The sequence below is a fragment of the Pongo abelii genome, chromosome 5, assembly GCF_028885655.2.
Source record: "Pongo abelii isolate AG06213 chromosome 5, NHGRI_mPonAbe1-v2.0_pri, whole genome shotgun sequence".
Taxonomy (NCBI): Eukaryota; Metazoa; Chordata; class Mammalia; order Primates; family Hominidae; genus Pongo; species Pongo abelii.
Genome location: NC_071990.2, coordinates 24,903,317 through 24,924,959, shown reverse-complemented (window position 1 = coordinate 24,924,959; position 21,643 = coordinate 24,903,317). Strand labels below are relative to the sequence as shown.

The window sequence follows — 21,643 nt, the reverse complement described above, 5'->3', positions numbered from 1 at the left end:
ACATACACACACAAGGCATCAACAAATAAAATGCTAACATTCTGAAAGTTCTGGGTTTTTTCATTGTAATTGCCTTATATTCTGTCCGGAAATAAACCATGCCAAGCCAAATGCATCATTTGTATTGAAAATAATAATGAGGTATCTTTTATCTATAGTCGAATCTACCTGATGACATCTTTGAAAATGGAAAGGCAGCCGAGGAGAAAATGCCACTGTCACTCAGCTTCAGTGACCTGCCCAACGGGGACTGCACCCTCACCTCGCACTCAACAGGCTCCCCTTCCAACTCAACAAATCCAGAAATTACCATCACCCCTGCGGAGTTTAACCACAGCAGCTTGGCCTCCCAGAATGAGGGTATGGATGACACCAGCTCAGCATCTTCCAGGAACTCCTTGGGAGAAGGCCAACAGCCAAAGTCACACCTCAAGGAGGAAGACCCAGAGGAACCCAGAAAACCTGCCTCGGCCCCGTCTGAGGCTTGCCGCCGACAGTCCTCAGGTGCTGGGGCTGAGCACCTGTTCCTTGAGAATGATGTTGCAGAGGCACTTCTGCAAGAGTCTGAGGAGGCCTCTGAGCTCAAGCCTGTGGAACTGGACACTATGGAAGGAAACATCACGAAGCAGCTGGTCAAGAGGCTCACATCTGCAGAGGTGCCAGTGGCCACAGACAGGCTGCTCTCTGAGGGCTCTGTTGGTGGAGAATCCGAAGGTTGCAGATCCTTTCTAGATGGAAGCTTAGAGGATGCTTTTAATGGGCTTTTCCTTGCATTAGAACCACATAAAGAGCAGTATAAAGAGTTTCAGGATCTGAACCAAGAAGTCATGCATTTGGATGATATTCTAAAAGTAAGTACCTTTTCAGAGAAATTGGATTAGGTTTGGAGAGAGGTGTCCTAAGCCAACATTCTATTTAAGATGAGGTATCATTTTGAAAAAAAAAATCTTGTCCAATCACAGGATTAATAGCTCATCATCATTTTAAATGGCACTAATATGCCAGTAGTGCATATTTTTATTTTCCTAACAACAGATCAACTTATCTAAATTGATTAGGACTTAAACAAAGAGCTCTAGAGAACGTTGAAATTCCCCCAGTCCCCAAGTTAATCATTCTAATCCCATATGTGAAATAGTGGCATTTTGATGATTACATTCTCACAGGCGTTACTGGATAGGATCCCTCTCAGGGTGTCGGGAAAGCAGGGAGCCCTTTGCCTGGTTGGAGTCAGAGTTATCCAGTCCCATTGTGAGAGCCATGAGCCACTGCCTGCTGGAGGAGACTGCCTGCTCTCACAATGGGTCCAAATGACCAAATCAGAATCTCAGATTAATCATCAGCAAAATAATCATCCATTCTACTCTAGAGCGGGGTATCTACAGACTCTCCAGAGATACCCTCAATCCATAGGGATCAGACAGCCCAGGATGGAGGTGGGAGGGTAAGATGAGAAGGATGATTTCATCGCAGGCGGGAGGTCCTGATAATGAGATCATTATTGCTGCATCAGAATGTATCTGTCTCCACCTGCATACAGATTAATTTTTTAAAAAACACTGCACAAGAAGACAGATTTGAATTGTTGTCCCAAATCTCACTGCCACTTCTTGTATTCTTTGCTGTTGTGATTTATATTGTCATATAAGAGAGAACTCGGATCCTTTTTCTTAAAAGAGCAGTTCTTTGGGGACCTGATCTGTAAAAAGTCTTGAAAGTAAGGTTGCAGGGGCAAGCCGAGAACCAACCCACAGAAGGTTGTTGCATCCCTTCCTAAGACTGTTTTCCTGGCTGGGCATGGTGACTCACGCCTGTAATCCCAGCATGTTGGAAGGCCAAGGCAGGCAGATGACTTGAGCCCAGGAGTTAGAGACCAGCCCAGGCAACATGACGAAATCCCATCTCTACAAAAAGTACAAAAATTAGCTGGGCATGGTGGCACACACCTGTAGTCCCAGCTACTCGGGAGGCTGAGGTGGAAGAATCGCTTAAGCCAAGGAGGCAGAGGTTGTAGTGAGCTGAGATCATGTCACTGCACTCCAGCCTGGGTGAAAATGTGAGACTCTGTCTAAAAAAAAAAAAAAAAAAAAGAATATGATGATTGTTTTTATATGTGGCCTGCCCAGTGGCATCTGAAACTACATTTCCAAGGCTTTTTGACCATCTTATCCTTCTCTACTCAGTCTTGCTGACCTAACTCTGGAGGAGATTTGTGCCGAAGGCAGATGATAATTCAGGTCCTGACTCTCCAGGTCCTCAAATGCTCATGACAGATAGTTCAGTTGATGGCATAGCCTCTGAGAAACAGAAGGGCACTCTGAATCTATGTTCTGTAAAATATCAGTTCAAAACCATCAGCTCAGGGCTTGTATATGCAGGCTGCTTGTCTGGTAGTCTACTAAGCACCTATCTTTTCTCCAAAGTTGACTAGCTTTGCTTTGTGGGTAAAAGGTATTCATTTCAAAGAGCTAAGACACAAATTGATGCCATCTAAAGTGAATTCCTTAGAGAAATCCAGTAGTGATAGCAGCTCCCATTCTAGGCATCTAGGGTGCTGGTAAGTAGTTCAATCCACAGGAAACACTAAGCATTATTAAAAACTGGTGATCAGAGACTTCTTTCCAGAGTATTATTTCAGTCTGCTGTTGTTCCAAAATTGTCCTGCTACTAAAATCCTCAACTGCCCCTTTCTTTGTCATGACCAATATTTAAACACATCCATACTGTACAAGATAAAATTGTGCAGACAACTTGCTTAGGAAAAAAGACCCTAGAAGTAGGTGAAGTCCAGACCAACTCCCTGTCTCCCCCTGAGACTGCTGAAAACGTCACTAGTGAGTGTGCTCAGGTCTGGGGCAAATGGCTTTGTATCCAGCCAGAATTAAAGCATCAGCTGGACAAAGCTTTCTCTTTTCTCCCTCCTTCACATTCCTAGGATGCTAAACATCTTGATGATCAGAAACTAAATGGTGCTGCCTCTTGGACGGAGATCACTGAGGGTGAATGAGACAACTGTGATTTAAAAGACTGAAAGACGTTTTCCCATGTGCTTTTGTGCCATCTTGAGTGTCAGAGACATATCCCTGCAAGGCCCTTCCTACCTTGCGCTAAGAAATCAGCAAGGAGTGTCACCTAACTGGATGGAGGACATTTAGTGCTTCTAACTTGCAGAATTTGTCCCATTCGACCCACCCCAGCATGCTCTTCAATATTTGGAAATACTTTTCTCCAACTCTGTGCCCATAGCAACTGGCATTGTTTTGCTTGTAATGTTTCTGCATGTGGCCAGCATTATAGAATGCTCCGGGTCAGAGAATGGGATTGTTCCCATGATGCCACGGCCTGGTCAGGGAAGTGGTGGGACTTGTTGCCTTTGAGGCAGAGCTCCAGAGGAAGCAGGGCTGCTTCTTGTCATGCCCAAGGCTTTCATTCTTTCCTCAGTCCTCAGAGGAAAAATTATATGCTGTGAGCAGGTGCGGTGGCTCATGCCTGTAATCCCAACACTTTGGGAAGCCAAGGATTGCTGGAGCCCAAGAGTTCAAGACCGGTGTGGTCAATATAGGGAGACCCTGTCTCTACAAAAAAAGAAAAAAGTTAGCCTGGTGTGGTGGTACATGCCCGTGGTCTCAGCTACCTGGGAGGCTAAGGTGAGAGGATTGCTTAAGCCCGGGAGATTGAGGCTGCAGTGAGCTGTGATCACACCACTGCACTCCAGCCTGAGTGACAGAGCAAGACCTTGTCTCAAAAAAAAAAAAAGATGCAGGGCTTCTTACCTAGGGAACATGGGCTAGGTGAATTTGAACCACTTCCTGTTTCTGGGATTTGTTTTGTTAGTCCTTTAGAGCAGATGCCTTAGATAGCTAGCGCCTTTTGTAAAACACTGAAGACATTGCCACTTGGAATTAGAGATTGGTCAGTATTCAGCATTGACTCACTGACTTAAAATTTGTCTGCTTGTGGTATTTTATTTTGGGGTGAGCACCAGGCAGAGGGATATAGCAGTTCTGTTTCCCAAGGCTTTGTGGTTGACATGGTTTTGTTTTGTTTTCAACTTTTTGTTATAAAAATTTCCAACAGAAGTAGAGAAGATCCTCTAATGGATCCCAGTGTGCCCATCCCTCAACCTCCTCAGTGATCAACTCATGGCCAATCTTGTTTCCTATTCTTCAACCTGCTGACTTCCCTCTGGATTCTTCTGCAACCAGTCCCAGATATTGTGCCATTTTATCCATGGTTGTACTTCTTTTTTGGATATAAAGATTTTTAAATGCATTTTTTAAGTGCTAACAAAAAATAAAAACTTCAAACAAAAAAAAAAAGTGTGGCATCTCCAATTGAGCATCGTGTGTCTTGTTTCTCTTTCCGGATATGTTGATGTTCTCCCTGGTGCCTTCTGCCTTTACAGTGCAAGCCAGCAGTAAGCCGCAGCAGGTCTTCCAGTTTAAGTCTTACAGTTGAAAGTGCTTTAGAGAGCTTTGATTTCCTGAACACCTCTGATTTTGACGAGGAGGAAGATGGTGATGAGGTTTGTAATGTTGGCGGAGGTGCTGACTCAGTATTTTCAGACACTGAGACTGAGAAACACAGGTAAGTCTGAAGTTAGTGTCTCCTTATATTTCTCCTGTCACAGCTGATACAGTAATTCTTTGTTACTGTCAGAGGGGACCTGGTACACATTTCCAGGAAGATAAAACTCTCCACATGAGTGACCAATTGGCTTACAGTTCCTTTTTATTGTCAAGTGCAATAAAAGGGTCAATATTATTCACCTCTTTTGGGTTGCTTAAGGGAAAATAAATATCTTTATATTTCCTCTTCATAAATAAAGAGGAAAATTTTGTATGAGAGTGTTTTATACACGTACATGTGTGCACATTTTTTTTTTTTAAGACAGAGTCTCGCTCTGTCACCCAGGCTGGAGTGCAGTGGTGCGATCTCAGCTTACCACAACCTCCACCTCCCAGGTTCAAGCAATTCTCCTGCCTCAGCTTCCCGAGTAGCTGGGACTACAGGCACCCGCCACCACACCCAGCTAATTTTTGTATTTTTTTAGTAGAGACGGGGTTTCACCATGTTGGCCAGGCTGGTCTTGAACTCCTGACCTCAGGTGATCCACCCGCCTCAGCCTCCCAAAGTGCTGGGATTGCAGATGTGAGCCACTACACCCAGCCCTCACATGTGTCTTATAGGGTTCAGTGTCTACAACTTGACCCCATGTAATTAATTCCAAATTAACTAGGTATACACATTTCTGGAGAACCCTTACTGGATGACGAATTTGGGCCTGGTTCTCCCCGGCTTGCACTTTATTTCCTCTGCCTTTGTTTTGTTGTGCTTCCCTTTCCCAACCCTTCATGCTTCCTTCAACCCAGTGAGTCTTTGCATGAGATTGAGTTCATCAAGGCACACATCAAAGCCAAGTTTAAATCCCATGGTGCATATTTCTCTTAGAATGTAAGAGGAGGTGATGGATGACTGCCACTGGTACTGCACCTCTCGGTGGAGAATGTGACCTTCTCTGGAAGCAGTGGATGAAGGTGAAACGTTGTCACCTTCACTGTCAGGTGTCCTCCTCGTGCAGCCAAATCACGTTTGGAGAACTAGAGCCTGGGGTCCAATTTTGTAACTACAGATAAAGCAAAATAAGCACAGTGGAACATACCCACCTCCATCAATTGCTGTGAAAGAAAACACACTTTCCCCAAATGGGGGTGGATTGCCCGCTCATCTTTACCTTGGCACAATATGACGTAAACGGGTTTTCAAGTTACAGCAAGCTATGACTTTAACCTTCACAAATCTCCCTGAAAGATATTAGTTTTTGTTTTTTGTTGTCCCTGAAGGGTTTCCTTTTTCAAAATAAAACCAGGAAAAAAAAAACATGAGAACTTGAATTTAGCCCTTAAGCAAACTGGGGACATGGCAAAGAAAATTTATTAAACGAATGTAATGTTTAAATTATCCTACATTTGGCCAGGCATGGTAGCTCATGCCTATAATCCCAGCACTTTGGGAAGCCAAGGCCAGAGGATTACTTGAACTCAGTAGTTCAAGACCAGCCTGGGAAACATGGCAAAATGCCATCTCTACTAAAAATACAAAAGTTAGTTGGGTGTGGTGGTGCGCACCTGTAGTCCCAGCTATGCGGGAGGCTGAGGTGGGAGGATTGCTTGAACCCAGAAGGTCAAGGTGAGCTGAGATTGTACCACAGCACTCCAGCCTGGGAAACAGAGCGAGACCTTCTCTCAAATAAATACATAAGGCCAGGTGTGGTGGCTCACTCCTGTAATCCCAGCACTTTGGGAAGCTGAAGAGGGTGAATCAGTTGAGGTCAGGAGTTCAAGACCAGCCTGATCAACATGGTGAAACCCCGTCTCTACTAAAAATACAAAAATTAGCCGGGCATGGTGGCGTATGCCTGTAGTCCCAGCTACTCAGGAGGCTGAGGCGGGAGAATGGCTTGAACCTGGGAGGTGGAGGTTGCAGTGAGCTGAGATCGAGCCACTGCACTCCAACCTGGGTGGCAGTGCGAGACTCTGTCTCAAAAAAAATAATAAAAATAAATTGTTCTGCCTTAATATTTTTTAGCTTGATAGAATTTGTGAAACACTTCTTATCCAAAAATTTTTCTGCATACTTGTTACCTTAAGCTGTTACAGGATGTAGCAAAGTCAGGCATCAATCTAAACTTTTTTTCTTCTTGCTGTAAGAAACATTTTAACAACAAAAATATCACAGGTTTTATAAATGTTATACATCATTGATATTAAATATGTCTAATTTGATCAATCTTATTGTATGTCATCAGAAGTATTAGGGAAGAGTGTCTGTGTGTGTGTGTGTGTGTGTGTGTCTATATTTTAAATATGTATTGGCTGCTATGCGTGGACTGCCCGGACCCAAACTGAGTGTTTTCCCCTTGGAGGCAAATGTGAATCAGAATCAGAATAAAGCATTCAAAGCCTCTAAGCTCTGGTGCTAATCTTTTTAAATTGTGGACACCAGAGAGTGTGAGGCTAGAAGCCCAAATCTTCCCTGTCCCGTCTAGCTGTGTGAACCAGGACACTGTTAACATCTCTGCTAATCATGTGTAACAAGACCACTATTCCCACCCTCCCTAGTACACAGGTTTATTTTATGAATAAAATTAGATAATCGATGCAAGAGATTTTTTTAAATGTAGGTGCATATCATGATATAACTTCATACAGTTCAGCAAGGGGGTTTAAACAAAGCGTGAGAGGCAGAACTAAGCAATTCCTCTAAATATTCAAACACCCTTTTTAACTTTTGTCCAGAGTAGAACATCATGTCTCTCTTCTTGGCAGCTTTCCTTTTTCCTTTTATTCAAGTAGCAATTGATCTGAGGCCAGGAAAAAACCTTGGCAGATTATTTCTTAATGGCATTGCCTTTGGGAAACCACAAATATAGAGGACAATTTAATTCCACAAAATTTGGCAGATCACCCTGTCAACAGAGCAGGAAAGTGCAACACATTCAAAATGAGGGCATGTTTCGAAGACTTCTGGGTGAAACTACTTCATAAGTGGTTCATTAGGCTTAAAAAGCAGAGAAAGAACTTTGAAAGCAATTTGTTTGCATGTCCTTTTAACACTAGGCAATTCGGTGACCAGGCTGAATTAAGTAATTTTTGAAAGGTGTCTCTATTTTTCAAGATAGGCAAGTGAAAGACTGTTTTCAGTGGGTGCTGTTGGGGCCTGATGAAAACCATGTAGATTTGACCTGTGGTTTGTGCACAGAAAAAGAATACCTGATGTTTTGCCCACCTTCAATAGTTACAGGTCGGTTCACCCAGAAGCCAGGGGGCATCTCAGTGAAGCGCTCACTGAAGACACAGGAGTTGGGACCAGTGTGGCAGGAAGTCCTCTCCCACTGACCACAGGCAACGAGAGCCTGGACATCACCATCGTCAGGCACCTCCAGTACTGCACCCAACTCGTGCAGGTAGGATCAGCGACGACTTTGTGTTTGAGATACCAGGTGATTTACATACCAGGATGTGTGCTTTCATTTTTTAGTGTTGCCAGGGAAATGAGAATTCAGGAATAAGAGAACAGTCTTGCTGTGGTTTGAGCCAAGTCAAAAACTCTGATGGGCCTGCCCATCCCTCTACAACCTTGGGTTTTTCATCTTCGAACCTAACTCTCCAGACTTTCACAGTAGTAGGTGGAATATGGTTAGCTCTCACTTTTGACTCATTTGGTAGTACCTGAGAATATTGTGATTAAGGGGGTGGGGGTAAGGCATTTGTATTCTACCATCTGCAATGGAGTTTGAAAGCCAGTAGTACTGAATATATATTAACGTGAATGCCAAATGAATTAGTTTTTCACCACCTGGATAGCTAAAAGAAAGTGTTAAAGAATCTAACCACAGTCTCCTGGACCTTGAATAAGTAATTCTTATTAGCAATGCTAAGAGATAATTCTCTAGGCCATCATCATCACCATTTAGCTCTCATTCTGGGACACCACAGAGCTGATTTTTCTTCTCATCTCAAGCTGTTTACCACTTAAGGTTTTTCAACAGTGGAGCAAATGTTCTGAAATTCTTTTGTTGCAGGAAGGGTTTCAGCTGTCTTGAACAAAGCATTTTTCCTCAAGCATCTACTTAAGAGCTTTCTCCTTGCCTGGTTGCTTTTCTTCTAATATCATTCTTCTCCCAGCTTGCTTGGATGTATGTGGAACAGGAAGAGAATACAGAAGCTAATAAAATGGTTCCAGACTAGGCGCAGTGGCTCACGCCCATAGTCCCAGCACTTTGGGAGGCCAAAGCAGGAAGATTGTTTGAGCCCAGGAGTTTGAGACCAGCCTGGTAAACAGAGTGAAACTCATCTCTACAAAAGATACAAAAATTAGTCAGGCGTGGTGGCACATGCCTATAGTCCCAGCTACTCAGGAGGCTAAGGTGGGAGGATTGCTTGAGCCTGGGAGGCAGAGGTTGCAGTGAGCTGTAATGGCACCACTGCACTCCAGCCTGGGTGACAATGGTTCTACTCCTTTCTGTGTCTCTCAGAGACCTGTCTCGATCACCTGGTAGGCATAGATGCAGAACGCAGACCGGTACTACCATGCTGAATTGTCTAAAGTATTTGGACTCTAAAACAAATAGGATTTTCAAACCCAGCACTTTCGGAGGCCAAGGCCTCATTAAAAAAAGAAAAGAAAAGAAAAGAAAAAGTGTCAAGGGGATCAGCCAAGCAGGAAGGGTGCAGAAAGAGGAGGAATGGTAACCCAAGAGCACAGAACCTGTTGGAAGAAAAGAGTCAGGGTGAGGAGCCAGGGATCTCTCGGGAGCCCAGCAGAGGGGCAGTGTTGCCTCCTTGGTAACAGACATGTGATGAGATGTAGGAGAAAATGCTTCTCCACCATAGATGAAGAGCATCAGAGAAGCCTCAGACAACTATGTGCTGTGAGAGACTGGTTGGCAATTATAACTCCTGCCACTTGGTTAGCCAACACTTAGCTGAACTCTTCTGTTGAGTCTGGAGGTCAAAAACCACAAAGGTCTCACAAACCATGAGACTGATAACCAATCTGGTAGAATGTGCAATTTTTTTTTCTGATCAAAACAGACAGGGATTTTTATTTATGTATAACTGTTTTCTACTCACCAACCATTTGAATGAGACAGCTCTTTGTCCTTGCTGAGCCTGATACTATGCCAAGCAAACCACTTGTTTCTCTTTTAGAGAAAAATAGCTATTTTGTGAGACATAAGAGAATTCTTATCCATGAAGGAGTGACTGTTTTCTCGCAAAGACTAATTGGCATGCTTTTAGTGCAAGCAATCAATGCAGTGTTTCTCTCGGTAATAAGGCCGTGATTATAACAATTCATCCTTTCTGTGGAGATGAGCAATGGTACAGAAACAGAAGAGGTGGATACAAAGATGGAGATTGAAGGAATGAGATTTAGAAACTTACCTTCTCGCTTGCGTTGATTCATGTGTGAGCTTACTTGTTAGTTATATAATCACAGAGAGATAAAGATGTGCATTTTCTGAGAATCATAATCACTACAATTATTTTCAAAATAAAGCAGTTCATTGCTATTGTATTTACTCACAGGAAAGGTGTTAGTACATAATTGCTGCACTAGACTTTTTTTTTGTTTTTTTTTTGAGACAGAGTCTCACTCTGTCACCCAGGCTGGAGTGCAGTAGCACAATCTTGGCTCACTGCAGCCTCCGCCTCCAGGGTTCAAGTCACTCTCCTGCCTCAGCCTCCTGAGTAGCTTGGACTACAGGTCTGCACTACCACGCCCGACTAATTTTTGTATATTTAGCAGAGATGGGGTTTCGCCATGTTGACCAGGATGGTCTCAATCTCCTGACCTTGTGATCTGCCTGCTTCAGCCTCCCAAAGTGCTGGGTTTGAAAATCCTATTTGTTTTAGAGTCCCAATACTTTAAACAATTCAGCATAGTAGTACAGGTCTGTGTTCTGCATCTATGCCTACCAGATGATCGAGACAGGTCTCTGAGAGACACAGAAAGGAGTAAAACCATTGGGCAGCAGGTGACTTATATTCCTTCCTCTCTTAGGCCTTCTCATTCTTGTGAACTGCACACAAATGAACCCACTTACAACTTATGTGACCTTGGGTGGGTTACTTAACCTCTCTGTGCCTCAATTTTCTCATCAGTAAAATGGGGATATCAATAAGACCTGCCTCATTGGGTTGTTATGAGAAATAACATAAGCTAACACTTATACAGAACTCAGACCAGTGCCTGGCACATAGTAAGCACTCATTTGTTATCAAGAGACAGCTCTGATTGTAATTATCATTATTATTTAACCTGATCTTAACTTTCAGCTTGAACACACACACAAATAAAACCATGCTGTGAAAAATTACTGCATTTGTAAGACAAATCTATTTCTGCTTATACACCAAGACACAGCCTAAACTGCCCCTCACGTTTCAAAGGGGAAGATCAGATTCACAGTACATAAAAGGGAAGGCAGCTTTATAATAACCTTGTAGACCTACTACTGAGAAAGTTCTAGAATTGATGCACACATGAAGAAATGCAAAGCAACAAAAACATGCCTGATTTCATCAGATGTTGTAACTGGCATGGAATGAGGATCATTATCAAGCTGGAAGAAAAACATTGCATGAGTTTATTTGGTATCATCACCACATTCAGGAAGGATGAGGCTGGGTAGAGAAAACTCTACTGAAAACAACATAATTGAAACAGTGGTTTTGTTTGTTTTACCAGCAAATTGTTTTCTCAAGCAAAACCCCATTTGTGGCAAGAAGTCTCTTAGAGAAGCTTTCTAGGCAGATCCAAGTGATGGAAAAACTCGCAGCTGTCAGTGATGAGAACATAGGAAATATCAGTTCTGTTGTGGAAGGTAAGTATCTGCCAGTTACACCGCTATTCACGTAAATGATGACACCACTAGCCCAGTCCACTCCCTATGCATGTTCATTGTTTTGTTGGAAAAACAGAAAAGCATTCTTAGGTCACAGGATTGAGAAAGGTCTCAAACAAATTGGGCTCATTAATGTCACATTTCAGCTTTCTGAGTCAAAGCAGCAGACACACAGTTTTTTCCAGAGGGCCTCCACCTCCAGAAGTCAGACACAGAAACAAAAACAGCATCCACTTCACAGGCAGAGTTTCACAGACTTTCTGCTGGTGTGGTTCCCTTTAGGGACAGATGACTATAGGATGCTCTTGCACCCTGGAGGTGGCTAAGACAACTCCTATAGCGACTATCAATTGGAAGATCCTGCCAGACCCTGCTGGGGAAAGGTACAAATACATGGATGCAAATGCCTCCAGGAGAGTTCCTGCTTCTAAGAGTTTTAGATGAAGAATTTGACCTGGGAAAGATGCCTTTGAATTTGTGTGATCTGGCTATGGGGCACTTTTATAGAAACCAAAATTTATGTCTTTTTTCGTATCAGATATTCAGCAGAAACAGGGTCTTCCAGGTAATCTCTGATTAAGCCTAAAACTTCCTATATCTTCTCCCTGTACATTTCTGCCTCCCACATCCATTCCCACTAGAAGTAGGTGACCTTGGCCGGTCTCTGAGGGGCATGAAGAGGGGCAGGACATTCAGGCTGTGAGTGATTTGTGTCCTCTCCTCTCCCAGCCCCCTCCTCATGATCATGACATATTCAAGTGAAACATTGTTCCCGTGCCACCTGGTACCATGCTGTTCAGTCACTTCAGTCAGGGAATCACCTGGGCAGGGTAAAAATTTCCTCCAGCCACCTACTGCTACCTCCCATCCCCTTCAGGAAACTCTCCTCCAGTTTGAGTCCTTGATCCTGCATGATTTCTGCTGTGGAGTTATAGGAAATGACAAGTTTGGAATGCCTCCCAAGGGTAGAGCTCCTGTGTTTCCTATCACTCACAGCAAACAAACTTGTTTTTGCTCTATTTTCTTTGCTCCCCAAGCAGGATGAGTTCCTCGTCATAACTTCTTTACCCTTCGGGCCATCTGCCAACCACACAGAAGTCTGCTAGTTCCATCTGAAAACTAACCACAGTCTTATGGGGAGAAAAAAGGTCCCTAAAGACCCCCCCCAACACACACACACACACCCTTTCCCCAACACGTCTTCATCTGCTTCATTTAAAATATGTTATGGCCAGGCGCGGTGGCTCACGCCTATAATCCCAGCACTTTGGGAGGCCGAGGTGGGTGGTTTGCTTGAGGACAAGAGTTCGAGACCAGCCTGACCAACATGGTAATACCTCATCTCTACTAAAAATACAAAAATTAGCCAGGTGTGGTGGTGCATGCTTGTAATCCCAGCTACTTGGGAAGCTCAGGCAAGAGAATCACTTGAACCCAGGAGGCGGAAGTTGCAGTGAGCTGAGATCATGCCATTGCACTCCAGCCTGGGTAACAAAGCAAGACTCTGTCTCAAAATAAAATAAAATAAAATAAAATGTGTTATGAGATGGGGGGTTGCTCTTCTTTTCCAGCCATACCAGAATTTCACAAAAAGCTGTCTTTGCTGTCATTCTGGACCAAGTGCTGCAGCCCTGTTGGCGTCTACCACAGCCCAGCAGACAGAGTGATTAAGCAGCTGGAGACCAGCTTTGCCAGAACTGTCAACAAAGAATATCCAGGACTTGCAGACCCAGGTACGAGGCGCAGTAGAGAGAGAATTTCTGTCCTTCAGTGTGAGAGTGGGCATTGGGGTGGGGGTCGGGGGGGGGGGGTCCTCCTACCACTTGCCTGCGGATGGGAAACACACAAAAGGCCATCCCTGAAAAAAGAAGTGTACTGTCCAGGGAAAACATCATCTACTCAGATTTAAGAAAAGAAAGTGTTGAACTGTTTTAATTCAGAATATCAGCAGTGACATTTAAAGCTACTACATTTTGGCCAGGTGCAGTGGCTCACGTCAGTAATCCCAGCACTTTGGGAGACTGAGACAGGTGGATCACCTGAGGTCAGGAGTTCGAGACCAGCCTGGCCAACATGACGAAACTCCATCTCTACTAAAAATACAAAAATTAGCCGGGCATGATAGCCCATGCCTGTAATCCCAGCTACTTGGGAGACTGAGGCAGGAGAATCGCTTCAACCTGGGAGGCAGAGGTTGCAGTGAGCTGAGATCACGCCACTGCATTCCAGCCTAGGTGACAGAGTGAGACTCCATCTCAATAATAAAGCTACTACATTCGTATGTATTGTTATTTCTATGTGTATACTTCTTTCATTACAATTTCACCAGTATGAGAGTGTCAAATGGTATGATCACTTTGGAAAAACTGTTTGGCAGTTTCTACTAAAGCTCAGTATACCCCCTACCCTTGGATCCAGCACATTCACTTCTAAATATGTAAAGACAAATAAGTGCTATGTTCACAAGAAAGGACATTTATATGAAGGTTCCTACCAGCTTTACTCACAAGAGTCAAAAATTGGAAACAACCTAAATGCCCACAAGAGAATGGATAAATTGTAATATTCTCATAGCATAGAGTATTACACAGCAATTTTTAAAAACAAAATACAGACAAGGTCTCACCCTGTCACCCAGGGGGAATGCAGTGGTGTTTTAACAGCTCACTATAGCCTCAATCTCCTGGGCTCAGGAGATTCTCCTGCCTCTTCCCCTTTTGTACTGGGACTATAGGTAGATGCCAACACGCCTGGCCAATTTTTGTACTTTTAGTAGAGAGGGGGTTTCACTCTCTTGCCCAGGCTGGTCTTGAACTCCTGGGCTCAAGCGATCCTCCCTTGGCCTCCCAAAGTGCCAGAATTACAGTTGTGAGCCACTACACTGGGCCAGCAATTTTTTTTTAATTTATTTATTTATTTATTTTGAGATGGAGTCTCACTCCGTTGCCCAGGCCGGAGTGCAATGGTGCGATCTCAGCTCACTGCAACCTTCGCCTCCTGGGTTCAAGCGATCCTCCTGCCTCAGCACCCCCGCAGTAGCTGTGATTACAGGCACACGCCACCATGACCAGCTAATTTTTATATTTTTAGTAGAAACAGGGTTTCGCCATGTTGCCAGGCTGGTCTTGAACTCCTGACCTCAGGTGACTCACCTGCCTTAGCCTCCCGAAGTGCTGAGATTACAGGTGTGAGCCACCGTGTCTGGCCCTGGGCCAGCAATTTTTAAAAAGAATACATTGTTGCTATAATCAATAATTTGAATGAATCTCACAGATACTTTGTTGTGTAAAAGGAACAAGACACCAAAAGTACATACTATATAATTCCATTTACATGAAGTTCAAGAACAGGTGAAACTAATTTATGTTGATAGAAGTCAGATTGTTAGTTGCCTATTTGTGCCCTTCCCTTCCTTTCTCTTCCCTTCATTCTTCCTTCCTTCTTTCCTTCCTTCCTTCTCTTTTCCTCTCTCACTTGTCTCTTCCTCCTCCTTTTTATCTCTCTCCTACACACACATATATAATATTTATTCATTATATATTTCATATATAAGGGAAGGGAAGAGTAGCTATAGACTGGGAAGGGGCACAAGAAAACCTTATGGAATTAGGGCCATCTTCCATATCTTGATCTAAATGGCAGTTACACAGGTGTGCACAGGTGCAAAAACCATCCAGCTGCTTACTTTACTACTTCACTCTATCTTTAACCACGATAAAAGATAAACAACTTATTGAGCCAGGTGTGATGGCTCATGCCTGCAACTCCATCTACTTGGGAAGCTGAGGCAGGAGGACTGCTTGAGCCCAGGAGTCTGAGACCAACCTGGGCAACAAAGTGAGACCCTGTCTCTAAAATAAAAATAAAAATTATTGAATGAAAGAATGAATGAATGAATGGTCATATATCTAAAGCTGCTCTGTGTCTTTCCCTTCCGAATAGTGTTTCGAACCCTGGTGTCCCAAATTCTGGACCGGGCTGAGCCTCTGCTTTCCTCCAGCCTGTCCTCGGAAGTCGTCACTGTTTTCCAGTATTACAGTTACTTCACCAGCCACGGCGTCAGTGACCTAGAGAGTTACCTGAGCCAGCTGGCCAGGCAAGGTGGGACATGTTCTTTTGTCATATTGTAGTGGTGGCTCAATTTGGCATTATCGCTGGTCTTTTAAATCATGGCTTTTGGCAATGATGGCCTTTTATTTTTCAAGTCCACAGTAGAGGTGCAATTTGCCTTTTAAGTGACTTTTGGACTTTTAACATTAGTGAGCCCCTTGTTAATGAACCAGGGATTCACTAGGAGCAACTCAACCATCTGGCAGAGAGGTACCATTTACAGGAAGCTGGTAAATGATTTAAGCTTTCACTGTAATTTATTTCCTTCAGTAATGTATTTGCCATTAGTCAGATCAATCCTACAGGCAATACTATTTTATATTGCCCTTTTTGGTGAGGCTTTCATTAATAATAGGAAGAAATGGGGTTTCAAAGAAGGCAGGTAGGTAACATGGTGGGAAGGGAAAGGAGGAAAAGGTGGAAAACTAACTCCAGGGCTACATGTCCAGGGAACAAGGAGAACAGCTGCCAGTGCAGGCGTGCAGCAATTAAGCTGGTTCTTGCCATTCCACATGGCCCTTCAGAGGCTGGAAATAAAATAACAATCTAAATCAAGTGAAAACTCCACTTTGGGAGTGGAGCCAGGTAGTGAGGGGCTGGTTTCTGGTTCCCAGGTTTGTACTTTATAAATCCACAGAGCCTTGACAATGCAGGTTAAAAGGGACAGGAGGAAGGAGGTGTGTTCTTTGGAGCTAGGTGAGTCTGGCACGGCACCAGGCAGCAGCAACATGTCTGGCGCAAGCCCAGGCTTACCCCTTCTCTCTCCAGAGCATCAAATCCTGCAACAACACAGTCAGCACATTGGGTGGCATCATAGTGTCACCCAGCACTGTACCAGCACGGAGCATGGGAGAGAGTCTGTGCATAACCCCTTACAAGGCAGACGCCAGCACAGAGGACCAGGGAGAGAAAGCATGGGCAGAAAGACCTTGTTTTAGGACCACAAAGTCTTATTTTATAATATTATAATCTTCATTTATTGATACTAAATTTGTCCCAATCTAAATCCATTTTCTGAGAAAATGTTTATATTACTCAGTTTGCATCAGTGGCAATTTACATCTCTAGGCTCTTATTACACGGTCCCCAAGAAGGCCTACTCATTTACTAACAGCAATGGGGAATCACAATGAAAAAAACCTTTAACATTTTAAGTGTCTTTTTTCTTTCATTATAAAAGGGAAAAGCCTTCATTATTTAAACAAAAAATGTAAACAGAGAAGTATAAAAAAAGAAATTTCAATCTCTCCTCCTACTTTTTAAATTGAATGTATTTTTCAGTTGAATGTATGTGGGTTTTACATTCCAAATTGTAATTATGCCTTATAGAGTATTGATCCTGCTTTTTATTTGATATTATGTTCTGTGTTATTCTTTGAAAGCATTTGTATTAGATTATATTAGTTATTATATTAATAGTTTTGCATATGAATGTATACTAATGTATTTGATTATATTGTTGGGCATTTAGGCTATTTTCTGTGATTTGTTAATTTAGATGTTATAATCCATAATGCTTCCTTCAGGCTTTTTACTAGGGTGTTTATTTACAAAGCAGTGAAATTGATAGAGCATTCACAGCAAGGAAAATAGGAAATTAAGCAAAAAAATCTAAATAAATCACAAATTTGTCTACCGTGTAGAGAATATTGCTTTATTCATGGAGCATGAATTTTGGCTTTTATTTTTCCATCTGTACTGACCAGACACATTCTCATCCCAGTGTTTTTATGACTAATGGTTGATCATGCTGGATTTCTGGTTAGGGAGTAGAGTATACTCTTTATTCATGGAACATGGTTAATTTGTCCAAATGGGACTCAAAACCTTATTTTTTAATATATTGTCTTCCTATTCCAACCAACAAAATGGGTTGCTCTGACCAGGCAAGGTGGCTCACACCTGTAATCCTAGCACTTTGGGAGTCCAAGGCGGGTGGATCACTTGAGGTCAGGAGTTTGAGACCAGCCTGGCCAACATGGTGAAACTCCATCTCTACTAAAAATACAACAATTAGCTGGGCGTGGTGGCATGTGCCTATAATCCCAGCTATTTGGGAGGCTGAGGCAGGAGAATCACTTGAACCTAGGAGGCAGAGGTTGCAGTGAACCGAGATCACACCATTTGCACTCCAGCCTGGACAACAAGAACGAGACTCTGTCTAAAAAAAAAAAAAAAAAAAAAAAGAAGAGAAAAAAAATTAAATATATAAATAAATAGATAGATAGGTTGCTCCATCGGGGCCCAGTTGCCTCAGTGCAGACTTGGTTTCTGCACTGAGTTCACCCAGGGTTGGGGTTTTGCCAGACAGTTTTGACTAAAAGAGGAGCAATTGAGTCTGCCACACATATATTAGGAAGATTGTAAAAAATGTCTGCTTGTATTTTCTTCTGTATATTTTTACATTGGGCTAATTCATCTGTAAGTTATTTTTGTAGCCATTATGAGATAGAAACCCACCTTCACTTTTTCCCATGTGTTTTGCCCATCACTGTAATGTAGTTCTTTGCATAGTCTGTCCTTTTCTCACCAATCTGAAATACCACCTTTATCAGATGCTAATTTTTCATATGTGTTGGAGTTACTATACTATACTTTCTTATGTACTTGAGTTCTATTTATATTTGTAATGAGCTGATTACTTTAGCATGTCAGAACATGAAATCTCCTTCCTTCTTACCCTCCAGTTTCCATGGTTCAGACTCTGCAATCACTAAGAAATGAAAAACTGCTACAAACCATGAGTGACCTTGCTCCCAGCAACCTCCTGGCTCAGCAGGAAGTACTCAGGACTCTGGCTCTGCTATTAACCAGAGAGGACAATGAAGTTAGTGAGGCTGTGACGCTTTACTTGGCAGCAGCCTCCAAAAATCAGCAATTCAGGGAAAAGGTAAGACACTAAACCATGGCCATCAAGCCAGAAGCTGGTTTAATTTCCTATCATTTACTACTAATATTTTAGCATTTATTCTTTTATAAAAATAATTTTTTTCTACTTATTAATAATATGTGCTCCATAAAGCAATCAAAACTAAAGAAATATAGATAAGTACCCCTTAAGTCCAGCCCCCAGAGAAAACTATTAATAGCATACTGCCTCTTCTTTCAGATTGTATCTATATATATGCTAACATACATAATTTTAAAAATGAGCTCACACTATCCTGTTTCATAATGGATTTTTAAATGTAATATATCACGGTTATTTTCTTTCCTTGATAGAACATATTGATCTACTTCATTATATTTATGGATGAATGGCATGTCCGTGTATGAATATCCTAGAATTTATTTTCTTACTGTGTATTGGTGGGCATTTGTGTAGTGTCCAACTCTAAAAATATTATGGTGAACATATGTGTGTGTATATGTGTGTGCATACAGGCATGTCTTATGAGCAGTTTGGGGTCAAGTAATCTAACTATTGGCTGAAACAGCTGGAATATTTTTAATTTTAAAAGCCATCACTCTTATTTCCAGGGAAGAGGTAATTTATCTCTCTCTCAGCTTTAATTCAGTAGCCATCCAGATGGAACAGGAATCTGTAGTTTAAGTACATTGGCTCATACAAGTGGAATTGGTCCCCTGGGAGCCCTTTACAATTTATACTGTCATTCTAAAAACTAACTCTCATCAAAATGCAGATCAGCTCGAGAAAGTTAAACATGGCCTCTCCTTGTCCTTGAAAAGGTCCCATGTTGAACTCCGTTTGTTTAACTTGTCTAAGGCACTGCCTAAGCTAATATGTAATGGAACGTTTGTGTACTCACAAGAAAATAATCCATTCTAATGCCATTTCGGTCCAAAAGGGTGAACTCTATGTAGTTCTTTGCTACACAGTTATGATCTTTCAGTGGAATTAGCTCAAAAAGCTGTTCTGTGGGCTGACCACTCTCACCTCCTACCAAAAAGAGAGAAGGAAAATTAAAGAATCGTGAACATGCTGGTAGCAGGATATATACGCATCTGAGTGTGCAGTTTATGGGGAGCAGGTCTGTGATACTCTTTAGTCACAGTGAGGGGCCAGTGTTCTAAATGTGCCCTTAAAAATGGCAACAGGGGGCTGGGTGTGGTGGCTCACACCTGTAACCCCTCCACCCCCCCCCCAAAAAAAAAGAAGAGAAAAAAATTAAATAAATAAATAAATAGATAGATAGGTTGGCTGAGGTGGGTGGATCACCTGAGGTCAGGAGTTTGAGACCAGCCTGGCCAACATGGAGAAACCCTGTCCCTACTAAAAATACAAAAATTAGCCAGTTCTGGTGGCACATGCTTGTAATCCCAGCTACTCAGGAGGCTGAGGCAGGAGAATCACTTGAACCCAGGAGGTGGAGGCTGCAGTGAGCCGAGATTGCGCCACTGGACCCCAGCTGGGTGATAGAGTGAGACTCCATCTCAAAAAATAAAAAAATAAAAAATAAATAACAACAGGTAAGACATAGCCTTCCTTTGGCTATTCTATATGCATCTTTTACTTTTAGGGCATTAGCCACAGGCTAAATGTTCTCTTGTTATTCCGATTCAGCTCTCATGTTTATTCCCTGAAACTCATATTTCATGACTAAACCTTCATTATGTGACTACTGTGTCCCTGGTATTATATGGAGGGTTTTGTGGACACTGTAGAAATAAAGGAAAAGTAGTCCTTACCCTTGAAGAGTTTCCAGTAGTCAGAAAAACAAGAAATAATACCTGTCAAGTACTGTGTACTTCCTAAACACCAGGCACCGTGCGGCATCACTTAGCTGTCTTATCTCTAACAAGGTGGATGCTCTGATCCCACTTTATGGATTAGGAAACTGAGCCTCCAAGGAGTTAAACTTGGCTAGGACTAGTTAAGTAACAGAATTTGGATTACTACCTAGAAATGTTTGACTCCCAAAGCCTGAACCCTTTCCATATTTTCTTATATAGAATAGCCAAAGTTATTACATTAAGTTCTTAAAACTAGATGCAAAGCACCAAAGCAACACAAAAATGCCTCTGTGAGAGCTGGTGTTCACTGTAAACCCGGAACCTTACTTCAAGGATCATAGCTATTGAAACAAAATAAAAGTTGTGTGTGTTAGTTCATTATTTTGTGCTTTTCCCCACACCTAGACAAGTAGGAAATCCACTGTCCTCCAACTATACTGTTGCATTCAGATGTGGTTGCTTCTTTAATTATCCAGGACTGGTCAGAGGAGATGCTGGTGGCCTCTGCATGGTGACAGGGGCTTCTTGCTTTATAATGTGCCTTCTGTTTGCTTCCTGGAGTTGTTATGAATCTGAGCAGCCACCAATTCTTAGGCAACCACTCAAACTAAAGTGAGCAACCTTATGACTCAACAGGCATTTAACAATAAATAAATAGGCCCGGCGCGGTGGCTCACGCCTATAATCCCAACACTTTGGGAAGCCGAGGCGGGTGGATCACCTGAGGCCAGGACTTCGAGACCAGCCTGGCCAATATGGTGAAACTCCGTCTCTACTAAAAATACAAAAAATTAGCTGGGCGTGGTGGTGGGCACCTGTAGTCCCAGCTACTCGGGAGGCTGAGGCAGGAGAATTGCTTGAACTCAGGAGGCAGAGGTTGCAGTGAGCTGAGATCGTGCCATTGCACTCCAGCCTGGGTGACAAGAGCAAGAACGCCGTCTCAAAAAATAAATAAATAAATACATAAATAAAGTGAGCAACCTATTCAGTAATCCCAAAATTAACAGGGTCAGGTATCATCTCCGAAGTTAACATAGACAGGTTTGCCCTATCACCTAGCATGTTAGCTTGGCACCTAACAAGTACCTAGTCATCTGTTCATGGAACAAGTGAATTGATATTTTCAGATATATTTACACACATGGTTACAATATTTGTGTTCCCGAAATGAGGGAGACAAATATTTCCACCAACATAATCTAACTAAATGAATTATGACTCAGCATTTTGCATAGACACCATCAACTGGTTTCTGACCTCCAGGGCCAGCCCTTGTTAAAATTATAAAGTAGACGAACTTCAGCACAAGACTCCTCTCTATTTTCCCCTGCCCATTTCTCTCTCTCTAAGGTTTGTTTTGGATTTTAATGATGGGATCCTACTTTGTTACCCAGGCTGGACATGCACCACCCAGGTAGTGCAATCATA

At 42.6% G+C, this 21,643-nt stretch overlaps 2 protein-coding genes across 12 annotated transcripts in view; both read left to right on the top strand.

Annotated features, from left to right (window-relative positions):
• Positions 1–10,520, top strand: part of CMAH (cytidine monophosphate-N-acetylneuraminic acid hydroxylase) — a 377,256-nt gene extending 366,736 nt beyond the window's left edge. Inside the window, exon 12 of the mRNA XM_063725401.1 lies at positions 10,485–10,520. Coding sequence (XP_063581471.1) covers positions 10,485–10,505 — 21 coding nt within the window. The 3' untranslated portion in view covers positions 10,506–10,520. The remainder of the gene's footprint in view (positions 1–10,484) is intronic.
• RIPOR2 (RHO family interacting cell polarization regulator 2) overlaps positions 1–21,643 on the top strand; it is a 235,190-nt gene that overhangs the window by 200,441 nt on the left and 13,106 nt on the right. For 7 of the 11 annotated variants that reach the window (XM_054557299.2, XM_054557293.2, XM_002816491.6 and 4 more), the window contains 7 exons: positions 159–851; positions 4,406–4,587; positions 7,798–7,966; positions 11,254–11,389; positions 12,982–13,143; positions 15,353–15,511; positions 18,208–18,410. In XM_054557299.2, the coding sequence (XP_054413274.2) occupies positions 159–851; positions 4,406–4,587; positions 7,798–7,966; positions 11,254–11,389; positions 12,982–13,143; positions 15,353–15,511; positions 18,208–18,410 (1,704 nt within the window). Of the gene's footprint in view, positions 1–158; positions 852–2,935; positions 4,320–4,405; positions 4,588–7,797; positions 7,967–11,253; positions 11,390–12,981; positions 13,144–15,352; positions 15,512–18,207; positions 18,411–21,643 lie in introns of those variants that run through there. The other 4 variants (XM_054557298.2, XM_063725395.1, XM_009241483.4 and 1 more) reach the window with 2 other exon arrangements.